General features: G+C 41.0%; 1 protein-coding gene across 2 annotated transcripts; it reads left to right on the top strand.

The window, feature by feature from the left end:
• Positions 1-467: 467 nt before the first annotated feature.
• Positions 468-21,043, top strand: GTPBP8 (GTP binding protein 8 (putative)). 2 transcript variants are annotated; one of them, XM_056109262.1, is made up of 6 exons: positions 468-801; positions 2,511-2,609; positions 9,531-9,661; positions 13,922-14,021; positions 16,664-16,782; positions 20,309-21,043. In XM_056109262.1, exons 1-6 carry the CDS (start codon positions 469-471, stop codon positions 20,379-20,381), a joined length of 855 nt encoding a protein of 284 aa, XP_055965237.1. In that variant the 5' UTR covers position 468; the 3' UTR covers positions 20,382-21,043. The 2 variants fall into 2 exon arrangements, with proteins under 2 accessions (XP_055965237.1, XP_055965238.1); XM_056109263.1 differs by lacking the exon at positions 2,511-2,609.
• The last annotated feature ends 1,488 nt before the right edge of the window (positions 21,044-22,531 follow it).

Here is a 22,531-nt window from a genome sequence, read left to right as displayed (position 1 = left end):
TCAGAACGCTTTTGGGTGCGTTTCCTGCAGGCTGGAGGGGCTGCTCGGTCCCTCACGAAGGTGGCTGTTTCAACCTCATTTCTCACCAGTCCTGTCCTTTCTTGGAAACAAACGCGTTCTGTTAAGACCCGCTTTAAGTGGTTTGTCGACTGGTAAATAGGTCTCCCGAGAGTGTCACACGCTCCCTTCTGAGTTTCAGAAGTTTTCACCTTCGCTGCAACCTCAAGCACATGACCAGGTGTTGTCTTTTCACTTCTGAAACCTTCCAAGGGCGGCCTCGCGCATAGGTAAAGGCACCAGGGGAAGGAGCAAGAGCTTGAGCTCAAGCCTGCAGATCTTTCCGGAACCAGGAAACGCGGGTCTCGGGGACTACAATTCCCAGCAGGCCTAGCGGGAGCGCCCGGACGCGCGCGCGCGCACGCGCACTAGAGGACGCAGGCCAGCGGGGAGAGGGTTCAGGTCAAGAATATGGCCGCGCCCGTGCTGCGGCCTGGCCTGGGCAGGCTTCCCCAGATGCAGCCGCTGCGGCCGGCCAGCCGAGCTCATTGCACGTCCCAGGCCTTCGCGGAAGTGCTCCGATTGCCGAAGAAGCAATTGACGAAACTCGTGTTCCCGCTGCGAGAACTCGAGCGGCACCTAGTCCCGGACTCGAGGCCCGCCCTGCGCTCGAACATCTTCGAGCCCAGCCTGGAGGACATCGCCAGGGCCGATGGCTTATTCACGCCCACCGCCGCCAACCGCATCGAATACGTCAGTTCCGCCGTGCGTCTGGACCACGCCCCGAGCCTCCCCCGCCCGGAGGTGAGAGCAGCCAATGGCAGGCGGCCGTGGGGGCGTGGGCGGGGCTTTTGCTCCCACTTTCTGGACTGTCAAGAGAGATTTCTAGTTTTGCCTAGTTTTGCGTGACCTCCTGCGATGTTGTTATGACATCCCGCAAAATAATACAAACTGTAAACTGAAAACATAATCGTATTTTTAACTAAAGAAACGGTTTCATTTCAGTAATGAAAATAGGAGACCTGAAAAGATTTTAAATTATCACGATTTTAAAAACCTTCCTTTTATTGACCTTTTTTCCTGCCTAGTCAAGTAAGGCTATCATACCGAGTCATTAAGACTGTGAAAAGTATAATAGTTCCCCAAGTGAGAAGATCTATATGTATATGCAACTTTAGCCCTATGTAAATTTCTTATCCTATTCTCTCTCCACTTAAGGATAGGGAGAGAATTCACCTTTAATAATTTTTTTTTTATTGAAAGTTTGCTTTATCTATCTCACGGATATCCAATTGAAAAAAAAATGTGGAGTTCATACCCAATTCAATCAGCTTAATCAATGGCTGAATAAATAGCAGTACTCCTACATTAAAAAAAAAGTGTTAAATAAAGGCCCTCCCGTTGATCGTCGATTTGCTCGAGCGGGCCCAGTAACTTCTCCATTGGAGACTTTGTTGTTACTGTGTTTGGCATATCGAATAAGTCACGGGCTTGCCAGGCTCTGCCCTGCGGGCGAGATACTCTCGGTAGCTTGCCGGGCTCTCCGAGAGGGGCGGAGGAATCGAACTCGGGTCGGCTATGTTGGCCGCTTGTAAGGCGAATGGCCTACCACTGCTATCGCTCCAGCCCAATGGTCTACGACCATACCACCCTGGACGCACCCGATCTCGTCTGATCTCGGAAGCTAAGCAGGGTTGGGCCTGGTTAGTACTTGGGAAAAAAAATGTTAGCTTTTTAAAAAAGGTTCTAAGACTTAGATTTGAAATATTTGCCATAACTGCACCAGTGCACTTTTAGAAAATTTTATTCACTTTAGGTAAAGGTAAAGGTAAAGGCCCTCCCATTGATCGTCGATTTGCTCGAGCGGGCCCAGTAATGTCTCCATTGGAGACTTTGTTGTTACTGTGTCTGGCATATCGAATACGTCACGGGGAGATTGCCAGGCCCTGCCATGCGGGCGAGATCCTCTCGGTAGCTTGCCGGGCTCTCCGAGAGGGGCGGAGGAATCGAACTCGGGTCGGCCATGTTGGCCGCTTGTAAGGCGAACGCCCTACCCGCTGTGCTATCACAATATGACTGTATTATTTAACCTACCTCAAGAATCCTCCTTTTAACACCTGTAAAATAGGGATAACATTACCTTCCTCGTAGGGATGTTGCACAGCGGTAGGGCGTTCGCCTTACACGCGGCCAACATGGCCGACCCGAGTTCGATTCCTCCGCCCCTCTCGGAGAGCCCGGCAAGCTACCGAGAGTATTCGATATGCCAGACACAGTTGCAAATGTAAATAGAAAAATGTGTGTTATGATGATTTAAATGTGTATGTTATGGTACTGGCACATTAAATCATTCAGTAGATAGTTGTGTTAGTAAGAAACTTTACCAAAACATAAGCCAGTTTTCACAGGGACAGCCCAAACGGAATAGCTTAACGCATTTTTTGCAACCATTACAAATATAGGAAATAAACGTATATGAATTGCTACTCAGTTATCTTCTTTTCTTATGTAAGGTATGTTTTATAGGCAGAAGCAATGTCGGAAAGTCTTCTCTAATAAAGGCTTTATTTTCATTGGCCCCAGAGGTTGAAGTTAGAGTCTCCAAAAAACCGGTATGTTGAAATTTAAAATATGTCTTAGCTTTCTCATTTGTCTAAGATAAATAATAAATTTTGGGAGATACAGGCAACCACTGCTAAATTCCATGGAAAATTATTTATTTCAAATATTTAGTAAGGCAAGATATTTTATTAATATTGATATATTTCTCTGAAGAAAGATGATTGTGTCTAGCTATGTGTTTTTGCAGTCTCGCTGATATCTTAAGGAAATCTTTATCCAAATATTTTCCAGTTGCCAAATGAACATTTTCATATCATTCTATATTTGCTTCTCTGAAAATTAACTTTAGTTCTACATTGATTTTAGAAGAAATGACTTTGAAATATTTAATTTTCCCCTGATAATCTTTTGTGCCTTACTGAAATGTGTGTTTATACATATATGTATATATTTGTCAGTTCCCAGTATCTTCATGTCAAAATTATGCATTTATTTTCTCAGCCAGTCTGCTATAGTTATTTCCTGTCATTTTCTAATTCCCTGTGCTTCCTTCTCAGTGATGCACATAACAGTATGTAAGTAGCCTCACCTTCACTTTCCCTGTCTTCTTATCTGTGTATGGTGTAACATTCCTGTCATCCTAATGACACCCTTTCTCCCCTCCCATGAGACTTAAACTAGTTTAATATAGTTCATTCCCTGCCACCATCACTGTTAATGGTTTCTACCCCTTACTTTGTCTTTTCTGACTGCTCTTCCTCACCAAATAACCTTCGGGGTGGCTAGTTCTTTTCATGAGAGGGTCAAGGAAGAAATTTCTTATCCAATAGATGCACAGACTGGTTGTTCACCGAGTCATCATTTATAAAAATTCTCCTCTGAAAATACTTATTAAAAATTCTGGAAATTATATTAATTTCCATTGTAGCATTCTATAACTTTAGGTGTGCTTCCTTGTACATCAGCATCTCTATATAATAAGTTTACCACCTAAAGTGAGATTCTGTTCATCACCATTTAGTTGTCACCACAATCTAATTTACCCACCCCCAGCCTCTTCATTTCTGTAGCCACTACAGAAATGAAGTGGTCTTACGGTCTAAAACTAGTTTTCAGTTTTTTTACACTTTAGGACTGGCAACAGTCTGCAGTGCAGTGGTTCTAAAGGGTTGTATTTTTTGTTGTTGTTGTTTTTTGGTTTTTTGCTATCGTTATATTTAGTTTGTTGGTTTATTTTCTCTACAAAACATATGTTTTTTCCCATCTGATGTATCACTAAGCAAAATACCCTCTAATCCTCTATATTATTGCAAATGACAGGATTTTATTTTTCTTTCCTTATACATGAGTAGTATTCCATTGTGTGTATTTATCACATCTTTAGCCAAATGTCTAGGGCGATAGCACAGCGGTAGGGCATTTGCCTTGCACGTGGCCAGCAATTCCTCCGCCCCTCTCGGAGAGCCCAGCAAGCTACCGAGAGGTATCTCACCCGCACGGCAAAGCCTAGCAAGCTACCTGTGACGTATTCGATGCCAAACACAGTAACAACAAGTCTCACAATAGAGACGTCACTGGGCCCACTTGAGCAAATCAATGAACAACAGGAGGACAGTGCTACAATGCTTAGCCAAATGTCTGTTAATGAATATTTAGGTTCTTTCCAACTCATAGTATTGTAAATAATGCTTCAGTGCACATAGAGGTGCATATTTATCTCTTTGAATTGCTATTTTTATATTTTCTTTTTTTTTTTTAATAATTTATTTATTTATTGAATCACTGTGGGAAAAGTTACAAAGCTTTTAGGTTTAGGTCTCGGTCATGCAAATATCAATCACATTTCCCTTTACCAATACTTATTTTTCACCACGAAGAACCCCAATAAACCCCCACCCCGCACCCCTCCCAATGCCTGTGAGGCAGATGAATTCTAGTTAATACTCTATCTACTTTGACTAGATTCATTGTTTCGATAAAAGATGCACCATTATTATTTAGAGTTTATACCCCAAATCAGACCCGCTGAAAAAGGATTGTGAAATGATTTGCTTTCTACAGCTGGGTTCAAGAATTAAATGATGTCACACAGCCGCTATTGTGGCCGCGCGGTTTTGGATTTCTGCTATTTTACTTGTTAACCCTGGAAGTATTTCTACTGAGAGTCAGATAATTAAGAGATTGGTTTCTGTGCTCTGGAGCCATAGCCGTGACAGAGAGCCACTCGTGGGGGGCAACTGGTGACCTTGGTAGGGCGTGAAGGATGCGCCGGAACGCCCCCCTTCCCATGAGGTTTTAGTTGCCCCATCACCACAGGCTCATACCTGGCTCTCCACAAGGCTCCCATGTGGCTGCCATCTTTCTTTCCAGAGGGGAGAAGGCGGAAGGGAGCAACACTCTTTCCCCTACGGGCAGACATGGTGGCGTGGATTAACACATAGTCCTTCACTTTTCTACTCCAAGCTGCCGGGTTCTGCATTAAGTCCTTGTGCTTCTGGGGCCGTGGCCGTGCCAGAGAGCCGCTCATGGGGGACAACTGGTGACCTCGGTAGGGCGTGAAGGACGGCTATTTTTATATTTTCAAGTAAGCAGCAGGATAACTGAACAATATAAAATTTCTACTTTTAATTGCTTTAGGGTATTGTGTAAACAGATGATGTTTTGAGCTTGTTTTCCTAATTTGAAATATGTAATTCTAGGGAGGGAGTCTTCTCACCTGCTCTCTTTCCCCAATTTCAAAACGTTTGTGTATTATTCTACTTCTGAAGTATTCTAAAGTTTCCCTGTTTCTCATAGAAGATCATTTTCTACTTCTGATTGACGTTTCCCTGTGGTTTATAGATCATTTAGTAATTTTTGTCAAGCTGATTTGGAAGCAGTGAATGCCCTCAGCTGTTGTTACTGGGGAACCAGATGTGACTCTGGGAGTTGAATCCAGCCCAACCGTGATGTGAGGCAACCTCCCTTCCAGCTGCACTCTCTTTGGCCCTACAGTGTGCCTTGGTGTTCCCACTGAGTTAATTTTTCAATTAAGCCCAACCTTGGGGCTTCCTGGATCATTGCCTTTGTATCTCCTTGTGTTGGGAAAGTTCTTGGCTATTCCTCTCAAGAATGCTTCCCCTTTCCATTCTTCTTCAGGTGTTCTTATCAGGTTGTTCCTCTTTATATTATCCCACAAATCTCTCAAGCTTTCTTTTCTTTTCTTTTTTTTTTCTTTTTGGGTCACACCCGGTGATGCACAGGGATCACTCCTGGCTCTATACTCAGGAATTACTCCTGGCAGTGCTCAGGGAACCATATGGGATGCTAGGAATCGAACCCAGGTCGGCTGTGTGCAAGGCAAATGCCCTGCCCACTGTGCGTTCCTTTCTTTTTGGTTGTCTGTTTTATTTTGGGGCCACACCTGGTGGTGCTCAGAGCCTCCTCCTGGCTCTGCTTTCAGAGATCACTCCTGGAGGTGCTCAAGGGACCATATGGGATGCCGTGGATATCAAACCCACCTTAGCAGAATGTAAATCAAATTCCTATTGTACTATTGTTCTGGCCCCTATTTTTTGTTTTCTAGTCATTGTTTTCTCTGATGAAGCCATGAATCTTGCCTCAACTTCACTGATCTAAATTTAAGCTTTCCCATCCCGCTAAGTTCTGTTATCGAGGATTTATCTTTCCTTTTGTGGTTCTTTTTCTTCCTTTTTTTCTGTGTGTGTGTGTGTGTGTGTGTGTGTGTGTGTGTGTGTGTTGGGTTTTGTTTTTGTTGCAGTTCCACACCCAGCACTGCTCAGGGCTTACTCCTTGCTCTGAATTCAAGGATCACTCTTGGCAGGACTTCAGATACAGTATGGGTAAAACTCCACCCCTTTTTTCTATTAATCCTGGTATGGCTTGATGTGTAGTAGTGTGGCTATGACTGCGAACTAAATTAGCATCATTTCAGAGCTCCCACTCATAAAGTCAGCTGGTGCCTTTGGCTCTAGGTTTGTGTAATTCTAGATGGCCATTGTGGATTTATAGTTGCCTGGCAGCTGCTGTACATCTGTAGTCTAGCCATTCTGGGCTCTGTTTTTGAACTCTAGCATCTGATTTTAAGTCACAGTCCAGGCAACCGAGGCAGAAACTGGGGTTGTCATCGTAAGTATCTAGCAGCCGATCTTTGCAGCTCTTGGGGAGTTTCCAATTGTCTGCAATAATAGAACTACAGTTCAGCTGCTCTGGTAGTAACATGCTGTGTGATATTGTTATTGTATAGATCAGCCTGTGTCACCAAGTTGGGATGGTCCTTTGCAGCTGCCAGATGGACTGATTTATGTGTGGCTCTGCATACCTGGATATCACATTTAAACAGACATGAAATATGTGAAAAGATGGCCAAGGGAGTTACTACTCCCCTGTGGTATGTCTATGTTATGTTGAGTCTGAAAAGGTCTTTTGGGCCACTTTGTGGACTGTTTTTTTTTTTTTTTTTTTGATAGCCAGACACCTTTTCACTGGTTTGGAAGGTTTTTCACACCTTTTCACTGGGACACTTGCCATCTCCTAAGATGCCAGAGGCAACAAAATCTGCCTCATCACCTGCCCCTGCCCTTGGCAGGCCCCCACTGTATTCAGGATTTTTCCCAGTGCCACTTACTTATCACTCCTCTGAATTACCGATAACTTATCCCTCTCCAGTACGGGGAGCGCACCCAACTCCTCTCTCCCTAAAGGACATACTGGGGGAGACTGCTCTCAAAGCTCCTCTTTTCTACTTTTCCTTTTTGGATAACTCTCCATACTGCTTTCCTTAGTGACTGCTCCATTTTATATCCCCCCCACCCCACTATCACTATGCATTGTAACAAGCCTTCCAGCATCTTTCTGCATTCTCTCCAACATTTGTTGTATTTATTTCTAGAAACTACTTATTGTCACAGGTGATCTTTTAATTTGTGTTCTTCCAATATGAGTGATGATGAACATCTTCTTCTTGGGCTGGACCGATAGCACAGCGGTAAGGCGTTTGCCTTGCACGCAGCCAGCCTGGCTGAGCCGGGTTTGATTCCTCCACCCCTCTCAGAGAGCCTGGCATGTTACTGAGAGTATCTTGCCTGCACGGCAAAGCCTGGCAAGCTCCCCGTGTTGTATTCAATATGCCAGACACAGTAAGAACAAGTCTCATGATGGAGACATTACTGGGCCCGCTTGAGCAAATCGATGAACAACGGGAGGACCATAAACATCTTGTCAGGTGCCTAGAAGTTTCTCTTCAGATTCTCTGTTCATTTTTGTTTTGTTTTGTTTTTGGGGGGCCACTCCCAGTGATGCTCAGCAGTCACTCCTGGCTGTGCACGTAGGAGTTACTGCTGGCAGGGCCTGGGAACCATATGGGATGCCAGGGATTGAGCCTGAGTCAACTGTGTGCAAAGCAAGTGACTTGCCCTCTGTACTCTTGCTTTGATCCCTAGCTGCTCCTTTTTTAACTCAGTGGATTGATGACTTTACATTGTTTAATCTCTGCTTTTCTGATGAACGTTGATGAACAAAATTTGGTAAAGGTAAAGGCCCTCCCGTTGATCATCGATTTGCTCGAGCGGGCCCAGTAACGTCTCCATTGGAGACTTTGTTGTTACTGTGTCTGGCATATCGAATACTCTCAGTAGCTTGCCGGGCTCTCCGAGAGGGGCGGAGGAATCGAACTCGGGTCGGCCATGTTGGCTGCGTGCAAGGCAAACGCCCTACCGCTGTGCTATCGCTCCATTGATGAAAAATCTGATGAACAAAGCCATGCCTAAGTCACTTTCTATCATCTCTCCAGCAATATTAGTTGCACAATATAGCGTTGTTGTGGGCTGGAGCGATAGCACAGCGGTAGGGTGTTTGCCTTGCACGCAGCCAACATGGCCAACCCGAGTTCGATTCCTCCGCCCCTCTCAGAGAGCCCGGCAAGCTACCGAGAGGATCTCGCCCGCACGGCAGAGCCTGGCAAGCTACCCGTGATGTATTCGATGTGCGAAACACAGTAACAACAAAATCTCCAATGGAGACGTTACTGGGCCCGCTCGAGTAAATCGACGATCAACGGGAGGGCCTTTACTTTACTTTTACTTATAGCGTTGTAATGCTTTATAAAAGATGTGGGGGGGGTTTTTGTGTTTTTTTTGTTGTTGTTGTTGTTGTTGTTGTTGTTGTTTTGCTTTTTGGAGTAATACCTGGTGATGCACAGGGGTCACTTCTGGCTCATGCACTCAGGAATTTCTCCTGGAAGCACTTGAGGGACCATATGGGATGATGGGTATTGAACTTGGGTCAGCCGCGTGCAAGGCAAACGCTCTACTCTCTGTGCTGTCACTCCAGCCCCAAAGATGTATTTTTTTATCTTAGTTTTTCTGTGGTTTATACATGCTTCATACATGCATGGCTTCATACATGCGAGATGCACACTCTACTACTAAAATAACCCTCTCTTCTTTAAAAAATTTTTTAAAAAGTGGTTTAAATGGAAATACTAAAGCCCATTGATGAAATGTACAAAAATTTGGTTTTAAGGAAGCAATAGTGTCGGCATAATAAATTTCAGTCTTTGGATCTAGGTTTATGAAAATATTTAGGACAGGTGGCAATAACCTATCAGTGCCATAATTCATTTCTTTTAAAATCACGTATAATATTATTCTTTAGAGAGTATTGACTAATGGAGTTACACCATTAAGAGTGGGGTAATGTTTTCATTGAAAGGTAATAAAATAACTATGATTTCAAAGTATTTTACTTATATATTTCTAATATGCAGTCTAAAATTATGACATATAGATTCCTTAAAGAATTAATTTGAAGAAGTGTTTTATTCTAGTCTTATCTCCAGTATTTCTTTTCTGACTGTTCCTGAGTTAATATCAGCATAACTAGAACTATAGATTTTTAACAAAGGTTTTGAATAGTGAAATATATAAATGAGATGTTTTAAGTGAACTCTTTTTTCCTATTTACTTTACCAGGGTCATACAAAGAAAATGAATTTTTACAAAGTTGGAAAATACTTCACATTGGTGGACATGCCAGGTTATGGCTATAGAGCACCAGAAGATTTTGTTGACATGGTAGAGACCTACCTAAAAGAACGAAGGAAGTAAGAAAAAATTATCCTATGAGTACACATTTAACCCTAAAACACATATTTATCAATAGAGCTTTCTGAGCATGGTGAACATTTCAGTTTTTTGAATGATTTTTTTTTATAGAACCTCCATTTTATTTTCATAATCTCTATAATGTAAAATTTAGGTCCAAGGTCTGTAATGCATCTGTAGTTTCCTTGGTTGACTGTAGGCTCATTTCATGTTAAACGTGGTTTATTTCAGAATATGTGTTCTTCAGCTCAGGAAGCGGTTCAGTGTGAGGGTCCAGGATGCAGTGCTGCTTAGCCCTTGCAGTACCAGAAATTATCGAGCTCAGCCCTGCTAACAGGCCTCCAAGGCTGCACTCAGCAGTGGTGCCAGGAATCAAACCAGGGTTGGCCACATGGGACACGTGTCCCTTGGCCCCTGGGCTGTCCCTTTGACTGCTGGATTATCATTCTTTCAGCTTTCCATTAACAATCTTAGACCAAATTCAAACTTGGCTAGTTTTGGAAAAGAATTGCTAGTCCTTGTGGTATTTACTGAATCTAGAAATAAACCAGTAAAATTCTGACCATTTCTAAAATACCTGTGATGTCATATCCTCTGTCAATTTAACCTTTGTGGGTTTGTTTCTTAGTTGGTCTAGTGGCAGTTCTGTGTCTCAGGCATTGCACGATACTGTAGAAAAATTAATACAGAACTTTAAAGTAGAAAAAACTTTATAAATATCTTGTTTATTGTAGCTTTCTATAGTAACATAGATGAAACATTCACAGAAGAAAATTCAAAATGTAGTGTGTCTGGTTTATATTATTTGTTAGTCTTATTTTAAAAAATTGGACATTTTTATATTAACCTAAAACTCATCTATGTTTCTGCATAACGAGTTAAATAGAGAAATGCCCTTATTCATCTTTGTATCTTGTCCCAACAAAGTGTCTTATGCTCAATTCATGGTATTGAAACAAATATTTAGTGAATTTAGTTATTAAAAGTAAACAGCATTGAGACCTGTTTGACTGTTGAATGAACTTATTGGTAAATCAAGAACTAATTTTAGTCTAAATAATTTTTTAGATTTTGAGCTGGGAATTTTTTTTAATTTTTTTTTTATTAGTGAAACACCGTGAGGTACAGTTGTAGATTTACAATTTTTTGTGCTTGGGTTTCGATTATACAATGATCAGATACCCATCCCTCCACCAGTGCCCATTTTCCACCACCATGGATAATATCCCCCCCACCCCCATCCCCCCATCCACCCCTGCCTCTGTGGCAGGGCAATCCCCTGTGTTCTCTCTCTCCTTTTGGGTGTTGTGGTCTGCAAAAGAGGCATTGAGTGGCAAACATGTTCAGTCCATAGTCTACTTTCGACATGCATCCCCCCTCCTGGGAGGAACCTCCAAACACCCTTTATTTGGTGCTCCCTTCTCTATCTGAGCTGCCCTTTCCTCTAAAATGCCCGACTGGCCATTAAGCTATGGAATAATCCTCCTGGTGCTGATCTCAGCTATTCTTGGGTATTAATCTCATATTTTGTTACTTTATATCCCCCAGATGAATGCAATCTTTCTATGTCTATCCCTCTCTTTCTGACTCATTTCGCTTAGCATGATACTTTCCACGTTGTACCACTTGTATGTAAATTTCATGACTTCATCTTTTCTAACAGCTACGTAGTACTCCATTGTGTAGATGTACCAAAGTTTCTTTAACCAGTCATCTGTTCTTGGGCATTCAGGTTTCTTCCAGTTTCTGGCTATTGTAAAGAGTGCTGCAATGAACGAACAAGTGTAGATGTCACTTCGACTATACATTTTTGCCTCTCTGGGATATATTCCCAGGAGTGGTATTGCTGGGTCAAATGGGAGCTCAATTTCTAATTTTTTGAGAATCGTCCATACTGTTTTCCAGAAGGGCTGAACTAGTGGACATTCCCACCAACAGTGAAGGAGTGTCCCTTTCTCGCCACATCCGCGCCAGCATCGGTTGCTTTTGTTCTTTTGAATGTGGGCCAGTCTCTGAGGTGTGAGATGGTATCTCATTGTGGTTTTGATCTGCATCTCCCTGATGATTAATGATGTAGAGCATTTTCTCATGTGCTTTTTTGCCATTCGGATTTCTTCTTTGAGAAAGTTTCTGTTCATTTCATTGCCCCATTTTTGGATGGGGTTGGATGTGTTCTTCTTGTGGAGTTTAACCAGTATTTTGTATATCCTGGATATCAACCCCTTGTCAGATGTGTATTCGGTGAATATCCTTTCCCATTCTGTAGACTGTCTTTGTATTTTGGTCACTGTTTCTTTGGAGGTGCAGAAGCTTCTTAGTTTAAGATAGTCCCATTTATCTATCTCTGTTTTCACTTGCTCAGTCAGTGGCGTGGCATCTTTGAAGATGCCATTAGCTTCAATGTCATGGAGGTTTTTGCCAACTTTGTCTTCTATGTACCTTATGGTTTCTGGTCTGATGTTGAGGTCTTTAATCCATTTTGATCTTACTTTTGTACATGGTGTTAGGCAGAGTTCTGAGCCCATTTTTTTTGCATGTAGCCGTCCAGTGATGCCAGCACAATTTGTTAAAGAGGCTTTCCTTACTCCACTTCACATTACTTGCACCTTTATCAAAAATTAGATAATCATATGATTGAGGGGAGATGTCAGTGTATTCAACCCTGTTCCATTGGTCTGCAGTTCTGCCTTTGTTCCAGTACCATGCTGTTTTAATTATTACTGCTTTGTAGTACAGTTTGAAGTTCAGGAGGTTGATTCCTCCCATTTTCTTTTTCCCAAGAATTGCTTTAGCTATTCGTGGGGGCTTATTGTTCCATATAAATTTCAGAAGTGTTTGCTCCATTTCTTTGAAGAACGTCATGGGTATCCTTATAGGGATTGCATTGAATTTATACAATGCTTTCGGTAGTATTGCCATTTTGACAATATTAAGTCTCCCGACCCATGAGCAGGGGATATCTTTCCATTTCCTCATGTCCTCTTTTGTTTCCTGAAGTAGCGTTTTGTAGTTTTCTTTGTACAGGTCCTTTACTTCCTTAGTTAAGCTGATTCCTAAGTACTTGATTTTCTGGGGCACAATTGTGAACGGGATTGTTTTTTCATGTTGCTTTCTTCTCTCTCACTGTTTGCATATAGGAAAGCCATGGACTTTTGGGTATTGATTTTATAGTTTGCAACTTTACTATACGAGTCTATTGTTTCTAGATTTTTGGTGGAGGTTATTGGGTTCTCTAAGTATAGTATCATATCATCTGCGAATAGTGAGAGCTTGATTTCTTCCTTTCCTACCTGAATGCCCTTAATATCTTTTTCTTGCCTAATCGCTATTGCAAGTACTTCCAGTACTATATTGAACAGCAGTGGAGATAGTGGGCATCCTTGTCTCGTCCCTGATCTTAGAGGGAAGGCTCTCAGTTTTTCCCCATTGAGGATGATGCTTGCTGTAGGCTTGTGGTAGATGGCTTTAATTATGTTGAGGAAGGTCCCCTCTATACCCATTTTGGCTAGGGTTTTCATCATAAAGGGGTGCTGGATCTTGTCAAATGCTTTCTCTGCATCTATTGATATAATCATATGCTTTTTATCTTTTCTTTTGTTGATATGATGGATTATGTTGATTGATTTCCGAATGTTGAACCATCCTTGCATCCCTGGGATGAATCCTACTTGGTCATGGTGTATGATCTTTTTGATGAGTATTTGGATTCTATTTGCTAGTAGTTTGTTGAGGATCTTTGCATCTGTGTTCATCAGGGATATCAGTCTGTAATTCTCTTTCTTTGTGGTATCTCTGTCTGCTTTTGGTATCAGTGTGATATTTGCTTCGTAGAAACTGAAAGTGTTTTTGATATTTCAATTTCGTGGAAAAGCTTAAAGAGGATTGGGAGTAAGTCCTCTTTAAAGATTTGGAAGAATTCACTAGTGAATCCATCTGGGCCAGGACTTTTGTGCTTGGGGAGACTTTTTATTACCATTTCAATTTCCTTGATGGTGATAGGTCTGTTCAGGCATTCCAGGTCTTCTTGGTTCAGCCTTGGGAGTCTGTAGGAGTCTAGGAATTTATCCATTTCCTCGAGGTTTTGATGTTCCGTGGCATAAAGCTTCTCAAAGTACTCCCTGAGGATCCTTTGAATTTCTGTAGTTTCTGTTGTAATGGTGAGCTGGGAATTATTTAAGGGAAAATTTTATAAGGGTCACAAGAGAAATGAATGAGTATCTTATATGATGACATTGATTTTCATTTCTGCATTCTTATAGTTTATTGAGAACATTTTTATTAGTGGATAGTGTTGTTGGAATTCAAAAAACAGACAATATTGCCATAGAAATGTGTGAAGAATTTGCATTACCTTATGTGGTAAGTACAGTTATTTCTTTTGAATCACTATTAATTATAAATACCTCTTGTGAAAATAAAAGGAGTGCTATATGAATAATCTTTTCAGTTATTAGCCATTAATATTAATTAAAATAAGTTCTATGGTATTTTCATTCTTTTTTTTTCTCTTCCTTCTTTTAACTGCCATTTAGTATTCTTAAGTACCTTCCATTTTCATGAGTTTTTGTGTTCATAATATAAATACTTGCAATCAGCTTGTTAATAATTCTGTAGCACAGCTTGGCAGAGAGATATTACTTCTCCAATCATAAATAAAACTGCAACTGAAATATTTGCTGGAACTGACCCAGAATTTAAGAACCATTAAAAAATAAAAACAGGTTCTAGCACATAGAAGTAGGATTTCATATTCTTAAAGAGAACAGTTTCTTCTGAGAATATTTTATCTTTCCATGGTTTGTCCTAGAAAGAATACAAACCAATAGGTATGTATCCGCATTTACTTCATGAGTTTTCCAGATGAACTAGCACTGTTAAACTTCCTCTTAGTTAAAAACTAAGTGAAGAACTTCTCGACTATTCTTTGGTTTCCAAAAAAAAAAAAAAAAGTTAGATTTTAATTTAAAATTTAAGAGTAGATTTTAATCCAGTTCCAACCATGTTAGTAGTTAGCAACTTCGTTAGATTATTGGGATTTATAATAGTCCCTTGAAACTTCATAATTTATAGTTATAAGGTTCCAGAGAATTAATATAGTTTATAAATGTCAAAGTATTGCTAAACCGGTTTTATTAAGTGATAATATTTCTGGTATGGTATCACAGGTACTATTTTGTGAAGTCATAGATTGTTATCAGTTTGTGAGGTTTTTTTATTTACATTTGCTTGATATTTTGTTTTTTGGGCCACACCTGACAGTGCTCAGGTCTGATTCCTGGCAGGCTCAGGGGACCTTCTGAGGTGACAGGAATTGAATGCTGGTTGGCAGCTTGCAAACAAACACCCTAACCACTATGCTACCACTCAGGAACTCAGTTTTAACTTTAAGAAAATACTATTTAATTCTTTGGAAAAGAGATTGTGGTAGATAAGTTGTACTTTGAAGTAGATATATATTTGCCTTTATGAGGACAGACTTCCTATTTGGATAGATTTACAGACCATTATAAATCATACTTCACTTCTCTCTTGCAATTAATCTTAAAAAAATATCTTAAAATAGAAATTTTAATTTGGTGGAATTCCCCAGGAACATCTAGTAGGTCAATAATTTTTTCTTTAATTGATTTTTGTAATTCTCCATGCCTTGACCATTCTCAATTCAAATAAATTTTTTACTAGTTGACCTAGTAAGTTCTAGTTTTAGACTTATTTGGAATATAACTACATGTAAGTTGGATTATAACTACAAATAGCCTGGCTTATTTTTCATTTAAATTGTTACATAATAGGGAGAACTATTTTGTAAAACAAAGTGATTGTTAGCAATTTTTTAAGTTGGTAACCTAAAAATCATGCCTTACAACAATGATAGTTATGGTTATACACTTGATCTTAGCCAAAAGGCTGAGGAGCTTCTGTTGTAGTTTCGGTTCTAAAATCCTTTCACTGGCCTTAATATTTATTTTTTAATTGAGTCACTGTGAGATATACAGTTACAAAGCTGTTCATGATCATTTCATACAATGATCCAACACCCATCCCTCCAATTCACTGCTCTTAAATCCAAAATATGACTTTCTGTTGTTAAGGCATCATTAACTATCAAATATGTAGTGTACATGTATTGGAGACATTAACTCATTCAATTCTCAAAGTAACTTCTTTAGTGTTTACTGCTTTTGTAAACTAGCAAATGAGTGCTGTTATTATTACTTTTTAATTTTATTTATCTTTGGTTTGGGGGCCATACCTTACAGTGCTCAGGGGAACCTGACTTTGTCCTCAGGAATCACACCTGGTAGGCCCAAGGGACCATATGGGGTGGCAGGGATGGAACCCAGGTCACACATGCAAGGCAAGCACCCTTCTTGCAGTATTCTCTCTCTACTCCAAAAAGTTCTTTCCCCCTCCCCTTTGGTTGGGTCCACATCCATCAGTGCTCAGACTTTATGCTCAGAGATTACTCCTGGAAGGCTCAGGGGACCATATGAGGTGCCAGGGATTGAACCCAGGTCGGCCATGTGCAAGTCAAATATCTCTCTGGGCCCTTCCACAAGTTTCAGGAGCTAGTACAGCAGTTCCAACCCAGATTCACTTCCTGGCACCCTCTGTTTCCCTGAGTATTGCAGAGTGCTGTCTTGGAGGTCCGCGAGCACACTGGGTATGATCCTGGAGGCCCCCAACACTGTTGGGGTGACCAGGTTTCCCTGGCAGGTTTCCCTCTCAGGGCCCAAACAGATAAACCTTCAAGCTAAGTTATTAGGAATAGAGAATCCATCCTTGGGCTGCAGTGTGCCCATGCCTTGTTGGCTAAGAATCTCCTGTTGGCTTTCCCAAGCACCATTTGGGAGTCCCCCTAAAAAAAAATAAGAAAAACCAAAACAGTGGCACAGGTGAATTGGTTATAACTGAAAACTTGTGGTTAAATTTGATAAAATTGGTAAAATATTGTTAAGAAATGTTTTATTCCTAATGCCTAAATATTTGTTTCCTTTCAGATGGTATTAACAAAAATTGACAAATCTTCCAAGGGCTATCTTTTAAAGCAAGTGCTTCAGATCCAAGAATTTGTTGATACTAAAACACAAGGGTGTTTTCCTCAGTTGTTTCCTGTAAGGTAAGACTTGAATTTTTTATAAATTCATGTAAGAATAAACCTGATCATTAAATCAGAGGGGTTTTTGTTGTTGTTATTGTTGTTTTAATTCAAAGAAGCATTTGGAAGATTGTGCCCTTAGCTGTGACTCGTTGAGTCCACCATGAACACTTTCCATTCTTTTATTCTCTCTGTACTGTCTTCCTTCAGCAGATCTCGGCTGGAACTTCTTGTCAGCATCTTCAGTCTCTTTTTCATCTTAGCCTTGACCAACTCTTAACCACACTAAAAATAAAACCCTTCTTCTTTTAAAGAGAAGCTAAACAGCCACAAGCACGCTACCATCTATTTCTCTATTCCTAATAACTTATCTTGAAGGTTTAGAGTTCTTTCACCTGTGGGGGAGAAAAAAATTTCTTTAAGGGGCCAGGATGTGGCTCAGTGGTCAGGTAGACACACACCCACACACACATACACACACACGCATGCACACACACACACACACACACACACACACATGCACACACATACACGCCTCGTTTGGTTATGAGAGAGAAAAATTTTCTTTTTAAGGACTGGAGAGAGAGTACAGGGGTAGAGCGCCTGACTTGCACATGAACTACCCAGGTTCGATCCTTGCCACCCCATGTAGTCCCCCGTGCCCGGCCCAGAGTAAGCTCCAAATACCAAATTCAAAAAGAAAAAAAAGTAATTTTAGTTGACTAATGATTGGATTTGTCTTGTTTTCTGGAACCAGAACCAGCGATGCTAGGGGTGGCTCCCAGCCATGTTGGAAACCACAGTGCTGAGAATCAAAACTAAGTAGGGCCTCACACATACACGTCAAGTGCCTTACCACAGAGCCACATCGGAGACCTATACGCTGAGATTTAATAACAGTATAACTGTTCCAGAGTAAACCTTACAGTGTTTTTCTGGATCTATTTTAGTAAGAGTTCAGTGTTCAAAGACAAGGGAATGATTCACAATAGAATGGAGCCAAAGAGATAATCTAGACACTTGCCTTGCATGCTTCACACCCAACTTTGATCCTAGAACTGAATTTGGTCCCCTGAGCACTACCAGGAATGATTCCTAAGCAGAGCCAGGAGTACCCCCTGAGCATCACCTAGTGTGACCCCAAAACAATCTAGGACCAGGAGATAGTACTGTGATTCGGGCTCATATTTGCATGCTTTGACCCAGGTTCAATTCCTGGCACCACTTAGTCCCTTGACCCCTGTCAGGTGCAGCCCGGAAGGCCCCTGAGCACCACCAGGTGTGGCCCAGTGGGCTCCTTACCCCAACTGCAGAACTGCCCTGCAGTGACAGTCCTGGTCACCGCAGGGCCTCTCTGTAGAAGGCCCTTGCACAGAACGTACAGGCCCTGTGGACAGAGAATGGTGGTTGGGGATCATAGATTTCCTGAATATCTCTTGAGAGCCGGCCTGCAGAGCAAAACAAAAGCACTACCACACTGCTGTGAGATGTGCTGCCAGATGAGCAACTTTAAACTGTGGCCTGAGAGCAACGAGGTCTTGTAAGGGTTTATGTCAAGAGGCAGTTCCGAGCACGGAGTTGATCCTCATAGTAAATGCATTTCACAAAGGTGACAAGTCAGAAGTGACGTGAGTGGCAAAAGGTTTGCTAAAATAGAAAGAGCATGGGCCCTAGGTGTGAGCTAGGTAGCCAATGTTTTGCTTGTTTCTCCTCTTCTTGGCTATAAATTTTAAAGCAACATTATTTCACTTTCTGAGTCCCATTTCTTACTAGCAAAACTGTTACTATTAGGAAGATTAAAATGGATTGTGAGTCCTTACATACATTATTATGCACATGGTTCATTTGTTTACTGCCAGAGGTCAGTGTATGAGATATTTTCTCCTTTGAGTCTCTGGTGCATGACTTGAGAATCTTCTCTGTCTGCCTTTCTTACCACAGGTGAGCAAGATTTAGCACTCAAAGACACAGAATTGTGCTCACTTACTTTTGAGAACTTCAGCATTCTTAACAGAACATCTTCAACGTTCACTGCACCACAGCGACCACATACAGGAAACTGTCAGTTCCAAATTCAGAAAGCAGAGTTATATATACTCCGTCTTTGACTTACATAGCCAAATTCCAATCCTCTCTTGAAGGAATTTAGCCTAGTCACAAACTAGTACTTATAAATTAAGTCAGGTTGTATTTCCTTTTCTTCCTGTATGATCTTGGTAGGAGAAAAGTAGTTTAGCACTGGCGTATAGTCCAGTGTTAGCCTTTAAGCCTCTAATCAAAAGTTAAAGTGCGCAGCTTCATATCTGAACTCTACTCCAGCTGCGCAGAGAACTGCAGTAGGAAAAGCCTTAGAAATGATGCTGGGAGCAGTCTGTATTTATAAATAGTACTTTAAAAATAATACACATAGTCAAAAGGTAACTGCTTTTATGGTTCTCCATGTAGTACAATTGTAAGTAATAAGAACCGACTCTAACAATAAAGAAATTACGCGTTGAAAGAAATATTTGTGAGTTCAAAGAGCCAACATAGTAACTGTGGACTACCCAAACTTAAACTATGTAACTTCAGTTATAATCAATAATCTGGGACTAGAGTGATAGTACAGCAGGTAGGGCATTTCCCTTGCATGTGGATGACCCGGGCTTGATCCCTGGTACCCCATAAGGTCCCCCAAGTCCTGCCAGGAGTGATCCCTGAGCAGAAAGCCAGGAATAAACCCTGAACACCTTGGATGTGGCCCCTCCAAAAATCAAATCATCAGATTGTTTTCAAGCAGGAAACTTTGGTCAAAAAAACAAACTGCTATAATCAGGAAGGTAATTCACTATAGAAGATATTTTACCTGTTTTATGTAAATATATACCTATATTCATAAAAGTCATAGAGTTGCCATAAAAGCTCATGAATCTTGAAAAACCATGTGGCCATGGGAAGGAAGGCAGTGAGGGAGGGAGGGAAGGATAGACACAGTAATGATTATTTTTAAATCACAGAATGGCCTAAATTATCAAGATCATTGAATCCTTGTTATAAAAAATAAAAATGGTCAAAGTTTTTGATTTTAGATCATAAGCAAAATAGATCACTAAATTTTTAGAAAATCATGAAATTTTTTAGAAATAGTAAAATAATGTATGTCTTTAAATTTTGAAATTAGAAGCCAGGGAAGAGGTAAAAGGTAAAACAAATTAAAACATTTAGTTTCATATTGGGCTGGAGCGATAGCAGAGTGGTAGGGCGTTTGCCTTGCACGCAGCCAACATGGTCGACCCGAGTTCGATTCCTCCGCCCCTCTCGGAGAGCCCGGCAAGCTACCGAGAGTATCTCGCCCGCACGGCAGAGCCTGGCAAGCTCCCCGTGACGTATTCGATATGCCAAACACAGTAACAACAAAGTCTCCAATGGAGACGTTACTAGGCCTGCTCGAGCAAATCGATGAACAATGGGAGGACAGTGACAATGACATGGAACCAACAAGAGTTTACAAATTTTTAAAGGTTTACTATCTCTGAACTAAGGAAGATAATAATTTTTCTTTTCACAGTGCTGTGACCTACTCTGGAATCCATCTGTTGAGATGCTTTCTAGCAACTATAACAGGAAATCTCAAGGCTTAGTAACTTCCAATTTAGCTGAAGATTCCAAGCTCTTCATGCCAACTAAACAGTTTTATTCCAACATTGTTTTAAATGTTGTGTTTCAGTAACTGGTGAAGAATCATGTCAAATTTAAAACCTCATCTTCCCAAAGCAAACATGAATTCGTGCATGGTGGAGAAAAAGGTTTGTAAATGGCTGAATTATGTTGTTCAGTAGAATAGATACTAGCAATTTTTCCTATTTTAATAAACTGTCAAACAAGAATATGAGTTCATAATTTCATGAAATCATGGGAAAATGAAAAAGGAAAGTCAGGTAAGGATGCACTGAGTGAATACCATAAGGAACAAAGGTTCCCAAGATTATTTGGCCTACTATCACTTTTTCAGTTAAAAAAAAAATCAATTACCCTTCCTCCCAGTGGCACCCAAGGATACTACCACAATCCCTGACCTGAATCATTTTTGTATCCTCGGGACAGTGTTGCTGACTCCAGCAAACCCTGACAGATGCAACATACTTGATCTTGAGATGAGCAACCTCATGAAATTTGCCTCTGAATCATTTTTGAGAGACAAGACTTTGACCTTATACTTCTTCCAAATTCTGCATACCCAATTGCAAAGTTCTCCTCAAATCTGATACTGAAGAGGGCTATGATGATAAGTAACACTAGGGAAGTCTTCTTATAATTCTTATTCATACGATACCTCTTGTGTTCTAAAACAACCAAAAGTGACAAAATTGGTATCCACAGGGCCAGAGAGTACCATGGGTAGGGCACATGCCTTGCACAATTCTCGGTTCAATCCCCAGCACCCCTATGGTCCCCCAAGCACCACCAGGAGTGATCTCTGAGTGTAGAGCAAGAAGCAAGCCCTGAACAGTACCCGGCAGCCACAAAAAACAAAATTGGAATTAAGATGACAATTTCAAATCTAATTTACAAGGTAAAGTACAATTTTATGTATTTTATATCACTCTTAAGCATTTGAATTTAAGTTGCTTGGGGAAATTAGCTGATATGAAATACTGTATTACATTCCTCACAGATAAATGCAAATGATTATTTCTGTGAACACATAAATGAAATTTTACTATTTTCTACAGATTTTTAGGGGGCAGGAGATTAAAAAAAAAAGAGATGAAGAAACCTCTAAAAGAACATGAATGAAGGGCCAGAAAGATAGTACAGGGGTTAATGCTCTTGCCTTGCATGTAACCAACCCTGGCTAAAGCCCCAGCACTGCATTCAGTCCCCTAAGCAGCACCAAGAGTGATCCCTGAGCACAGAGCCAGGAGTGGGGACTGAGCACTGTTGGGTGAGGCCCCCAAAACAAATTAAGTAGAAAATAAATGCAAGGCATGTAGTTCAATTCATACTTCAGAGTGCTTCATCAGACAACTCTCTAAAACAACTGTTTTTTCAAATCGTCTCTATGAAGTTTTTCAGTTTTAAAAGTTAATTGTCAGGGCAGGAGCAATAGCACTGCAGGTAGGACGTTTGCCTTGCACATGGCCGACCCAGGTTCAATTCCCCGCATCCCATATGGTCCCCCAAGCATCACCAGGAGTAATTCCTGAGTGCTGAGCCAGGAGTAAACTCTTTGCACCGCTGGGTGTGACCCAAAGAGGAGAAAAAAAAAAAAGTTGATTGTCCATCCAAGTGCTAACCAGGACTGACCATGCTTAGTTTCCGAGATGGGACAAGATCTGGCACATTCAGGGTAATATGGCCAACGTAAACTTTAAGGTACTTCCTTTCAATTCCCCACCCACACTTTACACAGATGTTTATAACCTTGATTCTTTGGTCTCGACTCCCTATAAATATAATATTCAGGGGGCTGGAGCAATAGCACAGTGGGTAGGGCGCTTGCCTTGCACGCAGCCAACCCGGGTTCGATTCCCAGCATCCCATATGGTTCCCCGAACACCGCCAGGAGTAATTCCTGAGTGCATGAGCCAGGAGTAACCCCTGAGCATCGCTGGGTGTGACAAATATATATATATATATACACACATATGTAAATATATATATATATATAACATTTAGGTTTAGCACCTCAAACAGAGGTGTCAAACAGAGGTGTATTAAGCCTCAAACAGAAAAAAATCACATCAGCTTCTCATGGGCAGGAAATGTTAGTTTTTTTAAAAAAATCTAC

Source organism: Sorex fumeus, unplaced genomic scaffold, assembly GCF_029834395.1.
Source record: "Sorex fumeus unplaced genomic scaffold, SorFum_2.1 ptg000265l, whole genome shotgun sequence".
Taxonomy (NCBI): Eukaryota; Metazoa; Chordata; class Mammalia; order Eulipotyphla; family Soricidae; genus Sorex; species Sorex fumeus.
Note: the sequence above shows the minus strand (reverse complement) of the source record. Positions and strands in the feature narration are given on the sequence as shown.

What these genes read in the sequence shown, in the direction of transcription:
- GTPBP8 (XM_056109262.1), top strand. Translation starts at nt 469, where the DNA reads ATGGCCGCGCCCGTGCTGCGGCCTGGCCTGGGCAGGCTTCCCCAGATG. An exon ending in CGAGCCTCCCCCGCCCGGAG is followed by an intron (nt 802 to 2,510) that starts GTGAGAGCAGCC and finishes TTCTTATGTAAG; the next exon opens with GTATGTTTTATAGGCAGAAG. An exon ending in AATTTGCATTACCTTATGTG is followed by an intron (nt 14,022 to 16,663) that starts GTAAGTACAGTT and finishes GTTTCCTTTCAG; the next exon opens with ATGGTATTAACAAAAATTGA.